The sequence below is a fragment of the Candoia aspera genome, chromosome 5 (genome assembly GCF_035149785.1).
Source record: "Candoia aspera isolate rCanAsp1 chromosome 5, rCanAsp1.hap2, whole genome shotgun sequence".
Lineage (NCBI taxonomy): Eukaryota > Metazoa > Chordata > Lepidosauria > Squamata > Boidae > Candoia > Candoia aspera.
In genome coordinates, this window is record NC_086157.1 from 56,722,411 (window position 1) to 56,740,918 (window position 18,508).

Genomic DNA, 18,508 nt, shown 5'->3' on the forward strand with positions numbered 1-18,508 from the left:
AAGCTATTATTTATTTTCTGAAACCAACAAAGATTCACAAGGAAAGAATGCTGGAATTTCTTTAATATGTTTGAGAAGGTTTTTTAAATAGATTATCACTGAAGTGCTACTGACAAGAATGCCCATCCCACCCACATATTTCCCATTACATAGTTTTATTCAAAATTGCTTCTTTCCTTGTCAATTTCAAATTAAATCAGTAAATGATTCAATTAACATGCAACACTGTTCACTGTCAATGCAAACATGACTCACAGCAGTTTGTGTGGAAGACTAGCTGTGGCTGGAATTTAATTGTGGCATGCATGACCTGCTCAGTTTCATTCTTAATACAATCCCATCAACCTGAAATCTCAGAGCTTTTGCTTCTGCCAAGCTTTGTAGCTTTTCAATTGCATTTTTAATTAAACATTTCTTTCTTTCCAGCTGTTTCAGTAAAAGGAGTTAAGGGAAATATTGCAATTAGAGTGTCAGGTTATGCCTGAAAGCTACATAGGGACTAACATTAAGTAACACAGTAGCTAATCAGTTTTCTGTGGCTGCAAAATAGAAAGAAGCAAGTTGTGGAAGTCTTACATATGGCCAGTAAGTAGCCCATATATTCCAGGATGTAATTGCACTCAATGTTGGTTCCTTTTAACCATTTACCAAAAATGCATAGAAGCCAGATGATGACATGAACCCATAAATTTGCTTAGATCACTATCCATTATGTTAGTGGTTCTTGGGAGACAGCTACCTGTCAATTTGGAAAAAAAACTAACAATGGGTTACAGCAATGGATTATGGGTTAGAACAATGGATGACCAGTCACTATCTCTAAATTTAACCTAATTTATCAAGAACCTAAATATGAGTAGAAAACAGGTGTTAATAATAGACATTCTTCTTAGACGTAAGGCACACTGAAAATATGAAAGATGAGAATTTGCATTTGATGCTAGCCAATAAAGCAGGAGTCATGATTCTATACCATTCAATTGTGGTAGACTATAAATCCCACCATTCCAAACCTTATCCAGACATAATTTGCTGTTCAGCATATCTAGAAAGCTCCCAATTTGTTAATGCTGCAGTAAAATTTGGCTAGTAGTGCAGTTATACTATATAACTCTCTGAATAAAATTAAGGAATTCTCAGCTACAGTATAGGACATATATGACCACTAGTTAAAGGTGTTTAAAAAGGCTAAAGAAACCCATATCCATATATATATATATATATATATAAATAAATTTATATTAATAGTGGAACAGGACTTCAATCTTTAAAACAAGCCTATTTCTGTGTTTAAAAAGGCTAAAGAAACCCATATCCATATATATATATATAAATTTATATTAATAGTGGAACAGGACTTCAATCTTTAAAACAAGCCAGTTTTTGGGAAACCAACAATTACAGAGGTAGACTATCCCTTCCTATATGGCTTGTGGGTTTGGCTGGTATTATTAAACTGACCATTAAGATGATAATTTTAGTTAACTTATGTTCTTAGGCGTTAGTGATATTCCTTTCCTAAATCCAAACCATGAAGAAATTAAGTGAAATCATTCTGTGGGAAAGAGTTGTCAGTCTTGGAATAAACAGATGTTTGTCTTAAGTGATTAAAGCAAAATTGCTACACATGACATTTTTAGGGTGATTTTGTTTTGAATATTTAATGCAACAGATGTAAATAGGGAACACAAGCCATCAAACATTGTTCTTGCTCATTATAATGCCCATTCATTTCAGTGAGGCTTCCATAAGATTTGTGAACAGGTTTTGCACAATGAATGAAAATTCTGTAATAGCTAAATGTAACTGACTGGATTCATGTAAGAATTATCTCATTACTACATTTTGTTCCCCAAGAAAAATGTATCAGACATTAATTTATACTTCATTTATCAATGTCATTTATAATGCATGAATCATATTCAATGAATCAAAAGTCTGCACATTCCATTGTAATAAAAATTCTTGATTGAACTTGCAATGGCTTATCTGTTTTGTTGCTGAATAAAAATATTCTTTTTTTAAGTAAATCATAGCTATTAATACATTTCCTATCTGTAGTCAGAATGAGTGATTTTTACTCAATGCACAAACCAATTAAACTAAAAAGCTTGGACCTATGCCAGACTAATCCCATTGTCTTCAACTGAGTTTAATCAAATCCTAGAACTTCCCTTATGAATTAGGCTGTAAATGTGGTAGTAAGAATTACCTCAAGATTAGCAAAAAAGAAAGCAATCAAGTTGATTTGATGACTAGAATTTATTTAGAAACAAAACTGTTTTGTCTTATTTATTCTTAAAAGTTTATGCTTCTTGCCAAAACCAAGATACTGCTTACTGTTTTTTTCCCCTCAATTCTAAAATCTAGAAAACAGGATTGCCAAAAAAACTTAAGTCTTGCTAAAACTAAATAAATGTATATTGGCATAATGAACATAAACATTTCTGAGAAATGTTGGTGGATTTCTAAAAACTGCAAAATGTTTCAAGATGGGAGTATACCCCAAAACCTCTGCTTACATAGTCACTGTGTTACAGTAGTTAAAAATGGAAACAGCTCTCCAATACATAAAGTAGCTTCTACAGCTTTTTTGCATAGTTGGAGGAATAGGAAAGATGAGGGTTGAGTGGTCCAGCCAAGAGCTCATTTTTTGCCTTAAGGCTAGTACAAAAAAGCCAAAGCATTAGTCTAGAGAAAAAATGAAAGCAATGTGGGTGGCCCCTCATCATGACCTGTCAAAAAGCATCCTAGATGGTATAGTGGCTAGACTCTAATTCCCGACAGTGGATAGTGCATGCTAATGAAACAGGTTAGCAAGGTAGTAGAGAAAGAGAAGTTGAGATTACTTTTTTCCTTGTGTGTCTATGGCAAAAGACTAGAATGTTGAATTTATATATGAGAACCCTGGGCTTGCTCAGTGCTCCCAAATCCACCCTTGCTCACTGCTCCCAGTCCACCCGGTGGGGAGGGGGGCCCTTACTGTTGGGCTGTTGCTCACTTGAATATAAGTCTGCATGGTCAGGAATCCTGAAAAATTAATTATACTAATAATTTGGTAATCTGCAGACCTTCCCACTCAAACCAGAGAGGGTAAGCAGGGCTGGTGTGCATGCTACCCCTCTTACTTATGTAAGGATACCTTACTCAGCCTTAAATAACTCAATGGAATTTGTTTTAATCAGTGAAAGGATTAATTTAAAAAATGAGGGGAAAAGTTGATAGAATTTAGTTTTGGCAGAAATATGTAGTAAGAACGGTAAAAGCTCCAAATTTTAACTTGCCGAGAACACTCACTCAGATACTGCTATACAAGAGAGAGACAAGGTAAAAGTGAAGATTTACAAAAAGCAATATACTCTGTCTTTCGTATTTTTGAGATAATCCTCCATCCAAAGAGGAATAGCTGTGAAACAGCTGCATGTAGTAGGATGAACAGAAAGGAAGAAACAGAAAAACAGAACTGGATACCACCACCAGTAACAACAATACTGCACCCCAAAAGAAATAAATCAGCTGTCAAGAGAAAGCAATGATAGTGAAAAGAAGTTGGCTAAAAACTCAGTCCTGAAGAACCCCAATGGAGGGGTAAACCAAAATATCAACTGAGTTTAAGAATGAACAGTGTAAGAGGTCCAATTAAAAAAAAATGAACTGAGCCAAAAGACATGAAAGAATAGAAACATAGCTGGAATCAATGGAAAGTTTTCCCAAATGACCTTTACAATTTTTTTTTATTGTTCTTCTCTAATACATCTTATTTCTAGCACTGGTAACAGAGACTGCCTAGCCTGCCATAATCTGGATAACCTCTACATGCCTGGTCTTCACCTTCCAAAATTCTCAGCAATGGTATGCTGGTTGGGGAATTCTTCAAGTTAGTCATATGTCTGGAGGATGCCTAGACTGGAAAGGCTGGCCTAGTTGATTTCTTTTCTGCTTTCAGATATTCTGTATCTTAATACGCAAGGAAACAATTTTGACTTTAAATGTTGAATTTCAGACTTACCAAAAATGGCAATCTCCAGTTAATTATTTGTTGGATTCTTCTTCCCAGCAAACCTTGGGAGAGTCCTAGGTACAACTTAAAAACATTTATGCACTTAACAAGAACCAATTTACATTATCTGTCCACTACTCTAACATGCTCTCTAATACTGTAACGTGGTGCAGACATAGCTTTAACAGCAGCAATTTGTCTCCCAACTCCCCTTCTTTTCTCTTCTGGTTATTTAGCCATGCTATCTGGAAGAAGGATACTTGAAATTCAAAAGCTTGCATGCTATTTGCTTAACTGGGTAATAAAACAGTTGCCTTAATATGGACTTCTTTTCTTCATCAATATAGTTGCATGTACTTCTTAATCTACTAACTCAATTTCCCAAAGGTACCATTATGCAACAATGATACTGTAGCACTGAAAGAATGAGTTGTACTTTGTAGTCCAGAACCAAGAAGATATAGTTTACATCAGAAAGAGGCCACTTGAAGCCTGATTCATAATGCAATCCCAAGTTGATAAAAGAATGAAAATATAAAAAAGCAAAGATCTGTTAATGATATTTTTACTCTTTAATAGGTTCATAGTTGCTTATTATTTTATCTTTGCAAAAAAAAAGATATTACATGTACAAATTATTATGCAGTGATTTCAAAAGAAAGATGGCTAGCCCTGCACTTGAAGTACAATATTAACCACATATGAGATAACTTTACATAATAAATATAAACCCTAAAATGAGAAATGCAGAACAAAAATAACATATTCATATGAAGTCTAAAAGAAAATAAAAATATTATGAGAATTAGCCTTTTTTTCTTCAGGAATGATACTGAATGCAAAGCAGAATTTTCAGCAAACCTGCTTTGGCAAGCTTAAGGAGGTAAAGCCTAAGACATAAAATGTTCCAATGTGTCTGGTAATTCCATCCTTCTTGCTCAGGAGATTTAGGAAGAGACTCAGAAAGGGTCTGTGCATTGTTGTCATTCGTCTTTACTGTGGTTAAGTCAGCAGGATGATGAAAATCATGTCCTTAAGATGCAAGGCCCAACAAGAAGCCTCCGACAAACCCACCAGACACCACAATGTTCTGTTTAAGAAATTCCGTTGACTGAAAATGAAAGAGGTTTATGTCAGATTGCATATATGCATTGGATGCTAACCAGTGCGCAGTTATACTACAAAGGTTTTGCTATGGTATTTGGCTATTCCTGTCGTACACAGATGGGCAACCTACTGGTCCAAGAGAATCCCCTAATCCTCCTGCCCCGAAAGCTTTGGTTGAAATTTAGACTAATACAAGTTGGTATTCAGAGAAGGGTCTGAAGCCCTCAATTAATGCTACTAATGCTACTAATTTTGCTATGAGAGATTCAGATTTATCAATAAACACCACACATAATCTGCAAATAGGATTACTTTCTATTCTTCGTATGTATGAAGCTATGAATCATTCTGCTCCATCTGCACAAGCTAAAAAGTTTTAATGACAGCATAACCCTGCTGTACATCTCTCTTCAATGAAAAGGATTAGATAACATCCCATTAGTTCTCACTTACATTTTCGAAGAATAGTAAGAAACTCTTTTTGTTGGCTATCCAAATACAGAAGAGAAGAGAAGGAAAAAAATGTCTATTTTTCTTCAAATACCCATTATTTGCAGGAGTTCCATTTCAACTTACAACTGCAAATAGCTAAACTGCAGATTCAGTGGTTTCAGTCTTAATCTCACAGAATGTTTTCAGTTTCATGGAATGAATCTTTCCCACCGCCAGTAGGAATTCTTCACAGCTCAGTGTTAGGTCCCTTGATAAACTCTTCCAGGATGTGCTCTGATTTTGTATTCCAAATTAAATCCTACATATATGCTGACAACTTTCAGATTTGTTTGTCCCTTCTGTGGATAACAATAATGTGGGAATTTTTTTTATTACTGCTATAGCATGGTTTCGTATTGGATCTCCTCCCACTGTCTTACATTGAACATATGGTAGAGATTATTGTGTTCCAAGCTGATCATCTCATTCCCCACCCTCCCTTTCCTATTTCTCACTTTGAGTTCCAAGGTTGTCAGTTGTGAGCTTCCTGGAAGTCCAAACCCGTGATATATCATCTTAAAAACTTTTATTAAAAACATTCCCCCCAAAAACACAGCTTCTTAAAACCTATTTCCATGGAATGAATGCACACAGAATCTGTCAGATCTTCTTGGTTAATGCCCTGATTGTGTCACACTTGGATTATTGTAGCAGCCTGTTGACTAGGTTATCCAAGATTTCATTCCATAGCTTGATTCATGACCAGAGTACTGTTGTTCATACTTTTATGGATCTTTCTTATTTTGTTTCTGACTCTTTTAATAATGTTACATTGGGCCAGGATCATTTGATTCTACTACATACTAGCATATCCAGGGCTCTCTTAAGAGCTTTTTCTCATCTGACTCTGGCTCTCTGCAACAGACTCTCACTAGGATTAAACTTGAAGTTGAATCACTTAACTTTAAAAAAGCACTAAAAACATTTCCTTATCATCTGCCCCTGTGAAATTGCTTTATAATAAATAAGTAAACCCTTACTTGCTGCTTTGAAAGCATATAGGTTAATACTACAGGTCATGTATCTTTAGAAATGCCTTTATACTGTAATTTATTGTAATACATTATTGTATCAATTCTTGATTTATTCTATGTCAGTACTGTGCTTATTTATCTCATTTATATCTTACCACAAACAACCCTTGGCAGTTAACCTTATATACAAAAAGAGTAAGAATAAAATAAGCATAAAATCAAAACAATATAACAATATCAAGAATAAAACAATCTCCCAAATAAAAAAGAAATGACCCAATTTAATCAGAATGCCCTCTGGAACAGTTGTTTCAGCATCTTTCTGAATAAAATCAGTGAGGGGGCCAGTCTGCTTTTCACAGGAAGACTGTTGTACAGAACGGGCCCTACTACCAAGAAGTAGCTCCTTTTATCCCCAAAAGTGGGACACTAGAAGCACTTTCTCCGTGGATGAACTAATTGATTAGGCTGACTCTGGTTGGAGCAAGCAGTCCTGTAATTACCCATGTGCCAAAACATAAAGGGTTTTGTAGGTCAAAACCAGCTTTTTAAATTGCACCCAGAAGCTAATTGGTAGCTTGTGCAGAGCCCCATAGCAAAAAGTGTAATATGTTCCAGCAGCAAGTGCCAGTTATCATATAGGCCACTGCATTTTGTACTAATTACTGCTTCTGAATTCTCTTTAAAGGCAGACTATTACGAAGTACACTGCAATCATCTAACCTGGTGGTAATAAGAGCAGAAGTTACTGTAGCAAGGTCCTCTTCTGCCAGGTAATGCCTTAACTGGTGCACTAGCTGAAGCTGGGCAAAGACCCCTCAAGTCACAGCTTCCACCTGCTGTACTAGCAAAAGCTAGAAGACTAGAAGAATCCCCAAGTCCCAAACCTGCTCCTTCAGGGGTGTGCCTGTCTTCCAGACAGAACATTGGTGTCAATGGAGTGCCTCAATGGCAAATAGTACCTCTGGTTTGGACATGGCTACAGTCTGTTCTGCACATCCAATCCCTGATAGTCTCCAAGTATCCAGAAAGGACATCAATAGCCTTTCCCCTACCTCCAGAAATAGTGATGTAAAGTTCAGCATCACAAGGATCACCCTGAACTGTGTGTCAGATGACCTCACCAGCAGCTTCATATACATGTTAAAGAGCAGGGGAGAGCAGAGCAATCCCTGAAGAACTCTGCAAGGCAGAGACAACTGACCCACTTCTCTTCCTCCACTACTACTAACTGAACATGACTGAATTCACTTGTTTCTGACAAGTTCAGAATAAAGCTGAGACAGCATGAGATATGACATGCTGAAGATCTATCAAACACGTTTTTCCCCTGAATGGGCCATCCTTATACCAAGAAAGTACACAAAATCAATATTCAAAATCAGTAATACATATTTTACCTCTTCAATTAATGTGTTGATTTCTGGTGCTGCTTTGTTTGCACGTTTTTTGAGCTGCTTTTTTGCTTTATTTACATCTTTTTCGACTCTTTTCCAGTCAATTTGTATGTAACCACTATGGCTAGCTATCTAGGAATATAAGAGACACATTTTAAGAATTCAAAAAAATATATATTTGCATTGAGCAAAATAAATTTTAAAAACTATCAGGATATAAAGGACTTTATACCAAAGAAATAAACCACTTGTGAGCTGGCTGAGGGGCCTCAGGAAGTGATGTCTGTGCCAGTCAAGACAGAAGTAGGCCAGAAAAAACGACATCTGCAAGAAATGTCTCAGCCCACCCATAGAAAGTTCTACTCATTCAATGTTCCACTGTCTCAATTTTCCCAGTGCAGCAGGGGGAAAAATGGAGCCTGAAGGGGTGAGTACAAGATACCACTTTCTAACCCAGTTTGATTCCCCAATATGTACCAGCCACCCAGAGTCAAGTATATGAAATGGGTAGCCTATAAATGTACTAAATAAACAAACAGCCTGATGGCTCCATATAATGCAGACAGCTAATCAATAAGCTGGGAAAGCTTTTCCACCACTGTATTCTGCTCTATCAATAGCAAATCAAAAGGACACATGATGCCATTTCTCTACACATGGATGTCTCCCCTGGTGCTGCCATCAGTATAAAGCAAAAACATCCTTTTTAAAGATTTAAACTATGCATTTATGACAGAGGATAATTCAATAGGAAATATTAGTTTTGCCATTTCACATTACATATCTCCCTAGATAAAATAACAATACACATCAAACTCTTAATCTTAAACTGAAATAGGTTTGTTCTCCTTATGGATCAAACTTGTTACTTTCTACCTAATTACCAATCGGGTTTATTGAATAGATACTTGATTGCAGTGTGTTTTAAAATATGTACACTTAGATTTTACATAAAGCCCTATACTTATTAGAATACAGTATATTAATAGAAATCTGCACAAAAATAAATACAGCAATTTTTTTTACTAAATCTATAGGACTGTACCTAACTATGTCTATTTTTACTGGTAGAATGGATTTTCTCTCCCCAGTTATTAGCTTCTTGTCAAAATATGCTTTAGGAATTGGGTGATCTCTACTGAAGACTGGGGCAAGGGGAGTATGCAGAATGATAAGCTTCTGTATGTCAGCTCATGTGATTTGTTGTTAAATATATGCAACTTTTTATTTTTAAAAAAGTTTTAGTTAGCTTTAAATACTTCTGAAAATCTGTTTGCACAATCCCTTAAATATTTCTGTAGGTTCCACCTCCTTTTCCATTTGTAAAACATTTAACTGACATCTACTTGAATTTGTATTTTCAGAATAATAACATCTACCTACTTGTAGCAAAAGAAAGCCACCACCTACTGCAGTTGCTGCAAGTTTTCCAACCTTCTGAAACAAAAATCCTGCACACCTTAAAGAAGAGAGAGAGAAATAAAATTCAGGATCTGTGTATACTTACTGCACACCTACTTTCAAATAAGCATTCATAAGACAATGGGCAATAAAAATAATCAGATCACTGGTGTTAACTTTAACATTCTAAAAATGTCCATTGTGAAAAGTATAGGAAATATGCCAGAATGTTGGCAATGCAGAGGAAGTAATAGCAGAGTAACACAAGAGATTTAGTCATTTTAAAATGTAAGGCTAGAATCTATCTTCTTTAATAAATATGACCATGCAGCTTTCTGTATCTTCATGTATTGAAATAATCACAGTCTTTAAGGAGAATATGCTATTCATAACAACATACAATGAAGATGCTGTCAAATATAAACTATATCATCACTGTACCACATACCCCAGTGTTGAACATATTTGTTCAGTCTCTTTCAGCCCAATTACATGGTACTTTTAAAATAAACTTTTCTGTAGCATCTGTATTCATTTCTGGGAAGACCACTTAATCACTTTTCAGCTTCTTGTTTTTAGTCACATAAAAAATATTTCTGATACCTAAAACTAACCATTTAATCTACTCATATTTTTTTTCATTTTCTTTTCAAAAATCACAATAGAAAACGTTTCTGTTTAAGATACTTTACGATACTTTTAAGATACTTTACAAATTACTTGCATGTATTGAAAAATTCTTTTACTTCTATTAACTTGCTTAATAGTTTTATAATCCATCAGACAGTAAGTTACTTAATAGAAAAATACAGCAAATTAATAAATTTAGCATTGAATTAGATATAATTTTTAAAAAGAAAAGAGATTAAGTATGAAAAATAATTGTGCAAAATAGAATGTCAAAGTAATTTGTTCTCACCAGCCTGTTATACCACCCATTACAATCTGAGTAGCTACAGAATATTTTTCTACAATAGGTTCAGAATTTCTGCCAAATACCCGGTTCCACCAATGATGACGCCTTGCATATTCTGTTAAATCCAGTACTTCGTATGAATCATCATCACTGTCATGTTCTTTAAAAGAAATGGAAAGTTAGACACGTTCTAAACTTTAAAAAGATGAGGAAGTACTCAACATGGCTCCCAATAATGCTAAGTAGCAAACATATGCATTATGAAACTAGATAATACAAGTGCATTTTCACTGAGCTACCCTGAATATCAAATTATACAAAACTGTTGTATTTTCTTAGTAATAAAAACAATGATAAAGAGAAGATATTTTAATTATCTTTGAAAGCATTGAATATGGCAATCAAACCTAGATTTGGAATCTCTGTTAATGCCAATATAATACAAGTAGTCCTCGCTTAGCGACTGCCTCAGACAGTGATCATTCAGTTATGACACTGATGAAGAAGTAACTTTGCAACCAATGCCTGCATTTACAACCTTCACAGGTCTGTAGAGAAAACGAAAGCTGAAATAAGATAGTTAAGCACAGCCTCAGTGATTTTTCACTTAGCAACTGCTTTGCTTAACAACCAAGTTGCCAGTCCCAATTGTGGTTGCTAAATGAGGACTACCTGTATTATAATATCCTTTAAAATGTTAAAATGGTATTTACGAACTTGAGATTAAAGTTGATTCATCAAAAAACGCTATTTAAAATATATTGGAATCCCCAAACAATATACTTGAAAGGATGATATCAGATTTTCTCTGTTGGAGATACTAAAATTTTGAGGAATCATTGACCCATATGAAATGTTTATGTGAACTTTAGAAGATTTCTGGAATGGTATTTTAATGTACACAAGTAGATTTATGGGGAACTACGTCAACATTAAAGATGTGATGTTGAATTATATACCAAAACTCTGGAATGTAACTGTCTATGAGGAATTATGGTTGTACCGGGCATGGGTAGGGGGGCACGGAAGAATTACATACAGAAATTTGAAAAGTGCTATTATTCCAGACAGTAAGAACCGGCTCTTGGAAATATGCTATTTATCCATTCTGGAAAAAGCAATATTTTCTACTAATCAAAGGATGAAGAAATATGTTTTTCTCTGGCATATATTTTATGATTTTGTTGTTTATTCGTTTAGTCGCTTCCGACTCTTCGTGACTTCATGGACCAGCCCACGCCAGAGCTTCCTGTCGGTCGTCAACACCCCCAGCTCCCCCAGGGACGAGTCCGTCACCTCTAGAATATCATCCATCCATCTTGCCCTTGGTCGACCCCTCTTCCTTTTGCCTTCCACTCTCCCTAGCATCAGCATCTTCTCCAGGGTGTCCTGTCTTCTCATTATGTGGCCAAAGTATTTCAGTTTTGCCTTTAATATCATTCCCTCAAGTGAGCAGTCTGGCTTTATTTCCTGGAGGATGGACTGGTTGGATCTTCTTGCAGTCCAAGGCACTCTCAGAATTTTCCTCCAACATCACAGTTCAAAAGCATCGATCTTCCTTCGCTCAGCCTTCCTTATGGTCCAGCTCTCGCAGCCATATGTTACTACAGGGAACACCATTGCTTTAACTATGCGGGCCTTTGTTGTCAGTGTGATGTCTCTGCTCTTAACTATTTTATCGAGATTTGTCATTGCTCTTCTCCCAAGGATTAAGCGTCTTCTGATTTCCTGACTGCAGTCAGCATCTGCAGTAATCTTTGCACCTAGAAATACAAAGTCTTTCACTGCTTCTACATTTTCTCCCTCTATTTGCCAGTTATCAATCAAGCTGGTTGCCATAATCTTGGTTTTTTTGAGGTTTAGCTGCAAACCAGCTTTTGCACTTTCTTCTTTCACCTTCATCATAAGGCTCCTCAGTTCCTCTTCACTTTCAGCCATCAAAGTGGTATCATCTGCATATCTGAGATTGTTAATGTTTCTTCCAGAGATTTTAACTCCAGCCTTGGATTCCTCAAGCCCAGCTTGTCGCATGATGTGTTCTGCGTACAAGTTGAATAGGTAGGGTGAGAGTATACAGCCCTGCCGTACTCCTTTCCCAATCTTAAACCAGTCTGTTGTTCCGTGGTCTGTTCTTACTGTTGCTACTTGGTCGTTATACAGATTCTTCAGGAGTCATACAAGATGACTTGGTATCCCCATACCACTAAGAACTTGCCACAATTTGTTATGGTCCACACAGTCAAAGGCTTTAGAATAGTCAATAAAACAGAAATAGATGTTTTTCTGAAACTCCCTGGCTTTTTCCATTATCCAGCGGATATTGGCAATTTGGTCTCTAGTTCCTCTGCCTTTTCTATACCCAGCTTGTACATCTGGCAATTCTCGCTCCATGAACTGCTGAAGTCTACCTTGCAGGATCTTGAGCATTACCTTACTGGCATGTGAAATGAGTGCCACTGTTCGATAGTTTGAACATTCTTTAGTGTTCCCCTTTTTTGGTATGGGGATATAAGTTGATTTTTTCCAGTCTGATGGCCATTCTTGTGTTTTCCAAATTTGCTGGCATATAGCATGCATTACCTCGACAGCATCATCTTGCAAGATTTTGAACAGTTCAGCTGGGATGCCGTCGTCTCCTGTTGCCTTGTTATTAGCAATGCTTCTTAAGGCCCACTCAACCTCACTCTTCAGGATGTCTGGCTCTAGCTCACCGACCACACCGTCAAAGCTATCCCCGATATTGTTATCCTTCCTATACAGGTTTTCTGTATATTCTTGCCACCTTTTCTTGATCTCTTCTTCTTCTGTTAGGTCCTTGCCATCTTTGTTTTTGATCATACCCATTTTTGCCTGGAATTTACCTCCAATGTTTCTAATTTTCTGGAAGAGGTCTCTTGTCCTTCCTATTCTATTGTCTTCTTCCACTTCCGCGCATTGCTTGTTTAAAAATAATTCCTGATCTCTTCTGGCTAACCTCTGGAATTTTGCATTTAATTGGGCATATCTCCCCCTATCACTGTGGCCTTTTGCTTTCCTTCTTTCTTGGGCTACTTCTAGTGTCTCAGCAGACAGCCATTTTGCCTTCTTGGTTTTCTCTTTCTTTGGGATGTATTTTGTTGCCGCCTCCTGAACAATGCTGCCAACTTCTGTCCAGAGTTCTTCCGGGACCCTATCTACTAAGTCCAGTCCCTTAAATCTATTCTTCACCTCCACTGCATATTCCTTAGGAATATTAGTGAGCTCATATCTAGCTGATCTGTGGGTCTTCCCTAATCTCTTTAGTCTGATCCTAAATTGTGCAAGAAGAAGTTCGTGATCTGAACTACAGTCAGCTCCAGGCCTTGTTTTTACCGACTGTACAGATGTCCGCCACCTTTGGCTGCAAAGGATGTAATCAATCTGATTTCGGTGTTGTCCATCTGGTGAAGTCCATGTATAAAGCCGTCTCTTAGGTTGTTGGAAGAGAGTGTTTGTTATGCAGAGTGAATTGTCTTGGCAAAATTCTATCAGCCTGTGTCCTGCTTCGTTTTGTTCTCCCAGGCCATACTTACCTGTAATTCGAGGTGTCATTTGACTGCCCACCTTAGCATTCCAGTCTCCTGTGATGAAAATAACATCTCTTTTAGGCGTGTTGTCCAGTAGGTGCTGCAGATCCTCATAGAACTGCTCTACTTCAGCTTCTTCAGCATTTGTGGTTGGGGCGTATATTTGGATCACTGTGATGTTAGATGGCTTGCCCTGAATTCGAATTGAGATCATTCTGTCGTTTTTTGGGTTGTATCCAAGCACTGCTTTAGCCACTTTACTAGTAATTATGAAGGCTACTCCATTTCTTCTGTGGTCCTCTTGTCCGCAGTAGTAGATCTGGTGGTCATTTGATGTGAAGTGGCCCATTCCAGTCCATTTCAGTTCACTGACGCCCAGAATGTCTATCTTTAATCTTGACATCTCACCAATAACCACATCCAATTTGCCCTGGCTCATAGATCTTACATTCCAGGTTCCAATGGTGTGTTGATCCTTAGAACATCGGATTCGCCGTTCACCACCAGCACCGTCGGCCGCTAGCCGTCCTTTCGGCTTTGAGCTAGCTGCGTCATCACGTCTGGGGCTAGTTGAGCTCATCCTCTGTTCCTCCCCAGTAGCATTTTGACCATCTTCCGACCTGGGGGTCTCATCTTCCGATGGTATACCGACATATCTCTGGTTGTACTGATCCATTTAGTTTTCACGGCAAGAATACTGAGGTGGGTTGCCATTACCTTCCCCAGGGATCGCATTTAGTCTGACCTCTCTGTCATGACCTTCCCGTCTTGGGTGGCCCTTCACGGTTTAGCTCATGGCATCATTGAGGTGCTCAAGCTCCAGCACCACGACAAGGTAACGATCCTTTGCTGAAGATATTTTATGATATTTTACAATAATATAATAGCATTGGGGGGGGGGTTGTCTTGTATAATACAGTATTATATGGTACTTTTCGCAAACTAGTGACTGTAAGTTTAACATATGTTAGATTTTTATTTTCAACCAAACTCTTTAGTACTGTAATTGGTTAAATTTATTAAGGTTTTTAGGGTGTCCTTTTTATCTTTTTCTTTTTTCACTTCTCATTTTACTTTTTAAAAAATTCTTATTTCTTGAATTAAATGTTCTTATTGCTGTGTATTTTAGTATTCTGTTTATATTTTGTAAACTTCTAAAAATAAAGTAAAAAAAGGCTTTTCTACTGTTAGATAACCAGTCAACCAAGTTTGCATTGGCTGTTAACAAAGCATGATTTATCTATAAATAGATGTGGAATTTCATTCCTATGTAATTCTAAACTACTGATGTTTTCATAAAAATCAATAGAACAGAAAACTATATTTACTGTTAACTAAAATATTTCAGAGTCTCTAATGTGTTTTGTGAGTTTCAATGCTACAGATGCACTAAATACAATCTATTTCTAAGCTCTATGGGTGATAACTTATAGCTCTTCTGATGCTGGATTTCAATTCCCTTTCTTCATGACGAAGACTGTAGTAACAGGGACTAATGCAAGTTGAATCCAACATAAACTAAACTATAAATTATAGACATGAAGTAAAGATTAATATGGATCAGTACATATTAGAATCTGTTACAAGAGATATATATGACACCTACTGCAATCAGATTTCCAAAATATTATATTTTCAGTGGTCCCTGGTGGTAACTCTTTCAAGCTACAATGAAAAATGAAATTCTCACAATTTCAAGATCCTGCCTGAAATGTTCTATTTGTAAAATAATTTATATTTCCCATTCAATTTTAATTTTAAAAGTGTAAATACAATTTAGGGAAAAAAGAAACAGAATTAAAATGAATCTCATGGACCTACTTCAGCTAAAAGGAATTATAGTATCATGAACTCTGAATAATCTATGGTTTCCAATTCTATTTTCAGTTGACATTTTCTCAACCTCTAAAATATTTAAAATTATAAATACAAGAATCATTAATTCTAAAAGTATATGGCACTATCCTCAAGTTCAACATTTTGCAAAATTAAAACTCCAGGTTGGATGGGGGAATAGTTAAATGATACTCTATTTACTGCCTTGTAACTATTTAAAAATGGAGTAAAATGGCATCACACAACACATGGTATGTAAGAATACAATGGCTAGGCTTGGTCAGCACCCAAAGCATGTTTGTCTAGTTTGTGGTTGAACATATTGCAACTAATCCATAAAATTGGGTTAGCTGAGTAAGTTGTGAACACAATGAGAGCTTATTTTGAGTTACAGCCTAATGGTGCTAGTTTTTTCACACCAAATGTGGATTCCCCCCTAAGCAAAGCCTCTTAGAAGCAACAGTAAGACCAATCTGGACCATGTGTCTTTTTCCTCCTATCAGTATGGGAACTTTCTCCAGGAAAACAACACATTCAGATAAATACTACTGTATTTATTTACTTTGCTTTCTACCACAATCTCCAATACGCCCAGCAGTTAACAGGAAAAAAAAATCCATGGTAAACACCCAACCACACCCAAATAAAACTACTGGAGCAAAAATATCAAACTGAGGGTCTTCCCAATTAATCCCCAATGCTATAGGGAAGGCTGGAATGCTACTTATTGCCTGTGTCCTAGATTAAGCATGGAACAAATGATGCATGCTATGAAAGGAGATAGTTATACATACACAAAAGAGCTGTCCTGTGTCTAATGATCTTGTTCAAAAAGGCCATGACATATTTCTTGTTGGTAAAACCCCACAATCACTACCAAGCACCGACTGAACAATGAACCTCAGCCAATCCCCCTTCTCAGGTGAACACAGCAACACAGTATATACATTTCTAGCTTAAGTTTACATTAACACATGGGCTCATAAACTACAATCAGAATCAGTAATATGTTAATTAAATGGGGAGATGGCAGGGAGGGAGTAACTCTTCTTAATTCCAGCGAGCAGAGTGGATCGTCGCAGCATCGGGAACCGAGAGGCAAACTCAAGAGTGGAAATGGCAAAGCCACATGGCTACTAATCACGACGCTCCAGGATCAAAGGTAGCATAGCTCTGAATCGCCTTGCTCATGAGCATCCCTGTGGGGCATCTGGTTGGCCATTTTGGGACCTAAGTCGGCTTTTCATCTGCTTCTGCAAGGCTCTTCTAAAGCACGATCTGACATCCTTTTACTAGGAAGGCGAGTCCCACTTAGATTTCTCCCTGGTTAAACGCGAGGCAGCATCCCACCAGACGCCCCCGCTAAAGACCACCGCTTCGCCCCGCCTGCCCTTCACGTTTCCCAGCGGGCGTCCGAGGAAAGGCCTGAGCAAGCTCCGCCCCGCGCGGGCAACCACTCAGCTCTCGCTCAACCCACAGGGAGGTTGGAGGGAGGGAGCCTCTGCCTGCGCAGAGCGAAGGTCAGAAGAGGCCCGAGGGCGACTTCTGGCCAAACGGGCCAACCGTTTCCTCGACTAGCGGTTTTAATCTCTTCCCGAAACGCTGGCCAGCTCCATTCGGGAAGGCAGGAATAGCGCCATGACAGCCCTGAAAGAAATAGGGCTCTCACTGACCTGAGGCGGGGCGATTTCTTCGAGACGCCATGTTTAGTAGCAACTGGGAAGAGCGGGAGGAAAGGAGACGCCGCGGTGTTCCGCCCAGTCGCAACTTACCCCCCCTCCATCATTCTGAATTCTGAGAGTTTCTTGCAGAAGCGCATGCGCATTGCAAAGAAAGAAGGCTCGCACGCTCGTCTGGACTGTCGCTGGGTAACATCATCACAGAATCTTCCCGGGGGGCTGTGGGAATTGTAGTTTGATCATTGATCTGCACTGAAACTAGAGCATGTTTTGGATCTAATCTTCCCCGCAATTAGGGAAAGAAATATAAACTGGTATAAGCTGATTTTTTCCCCTAGAAGATGTAGAAAATAATAGGGCTATTTAATTTCTACATAGCACTCAGCAGTATTCCGTATAATCTCTGCCACAACAAGATATAGCAGTGTTACATTACCTATACACTTACATTCTTCCTTGGCAGACCTGGTGGAAATTTTTCTAGAAATTGGTGTGAAAAGCGGAGCAGGGAGTGATGTATATGAAAGGAATTCCTCAGACAAAATAGTAATGGAGAGGGCAAACGCGGGGAGAGAAATGGCAGGCAGGCAAGCAACCTGAGAGGAGGGGACACATCTGTGCTTTCCAACATACCCCAAACATGCTGGTGATCACATCTACAGCAGGTTACCTAGTCGCCATCTCCAAGATAATAGGTGAGAAAGCATTACAGAGTTATTTACACCTTGAAGCTGTGGCGAGGTAAAAGCATCTTAAAGTAGGGATTCTTAACTTGGGGTCTATGACCTCCTGGGCTCCAGGAACTTGGATGGGAACAAAATTACAACTTTATTGTCACTAATCTAATATTTAGCTAGTATTAATAGAATAAAGAAGTATATATATTACTATATTACATATTTGTTAATTTTTATACTTTGATAAGTATATTTGAGCATTATTGGTTCCTTTGTAGAAGAGCCATGTGGTGCCAAAAACTCCGAGACTGGTAGCATATTTTCTGAATGAAATTTTATTAGAAAGCATATACTTTTGTGAGTTGTAGCTCACTTCATCTATACATCTGAGTGACACTAGACTATTGTAGGATTACAATTAGAGTGAGGGAGGGGAGGGGAAAGGATAGGAAGGCCATTTGTTTATGCAGATTTGCACATGAGA

The 18,508-nt window shown here is 37.7% G+C and overlaps 1 protein-coding gene across 1 annotated transcript; it reads right to left on the reverse strand.

Moving 5' to 3' along the window:
• Positions 1–4,559: 4,559 nt before the first annotated feature.
• FUNDC1 (FUN14 domain containing 1) lies at positions 4,560–17,473 on the reverse strand. Its single transcript, XM_063305264.1, has 5 exons — positions 17,342–17,473; positions 10,291–10,447; positions 9,354–9,429; positions 7,974–8,102; positions 4,560–5,111 (listed from the first exon to the last, which is right to left on the reverse strand). The coding sequence occupies exons 1-5, from the start codon at positions 17,370–17,372 to the stop codon at positions 5,034–5,036; spliced, it is 471 nt and encodes a 156-aa protein (XP_063161334.1). The 5' UTR covers positions 17,373–17,473; the 3' UTR covers positions 4,560–5,033.
• Positions 17,474–18,508: the final 1,035 nt, after the last annotated feature.

Bases quoted from the DNA above. Each gene is read 5' to 3' on its own strand.
- FUNDC1 (XM_063305264.1), bottom strand. From the start codon at position 17,372: ATGGCGTCTCGAAGAAATCGCCCCGCCTCAG. The intron at 8,103-9,353 runs GTAGGTAGATGT...TTATATTCCTAG, and splicing joins GTGGCTTTCTTTTGCTACAA to ATAGCTAGCCATAGTGGTTA. The intron at 5,112-7,973 runs GTAAAATATGTA...TTTCATTTTCAG, and splicing joins TCAACACATTAATTGAAGAG to TCAACGGAATTTCTTAAACA.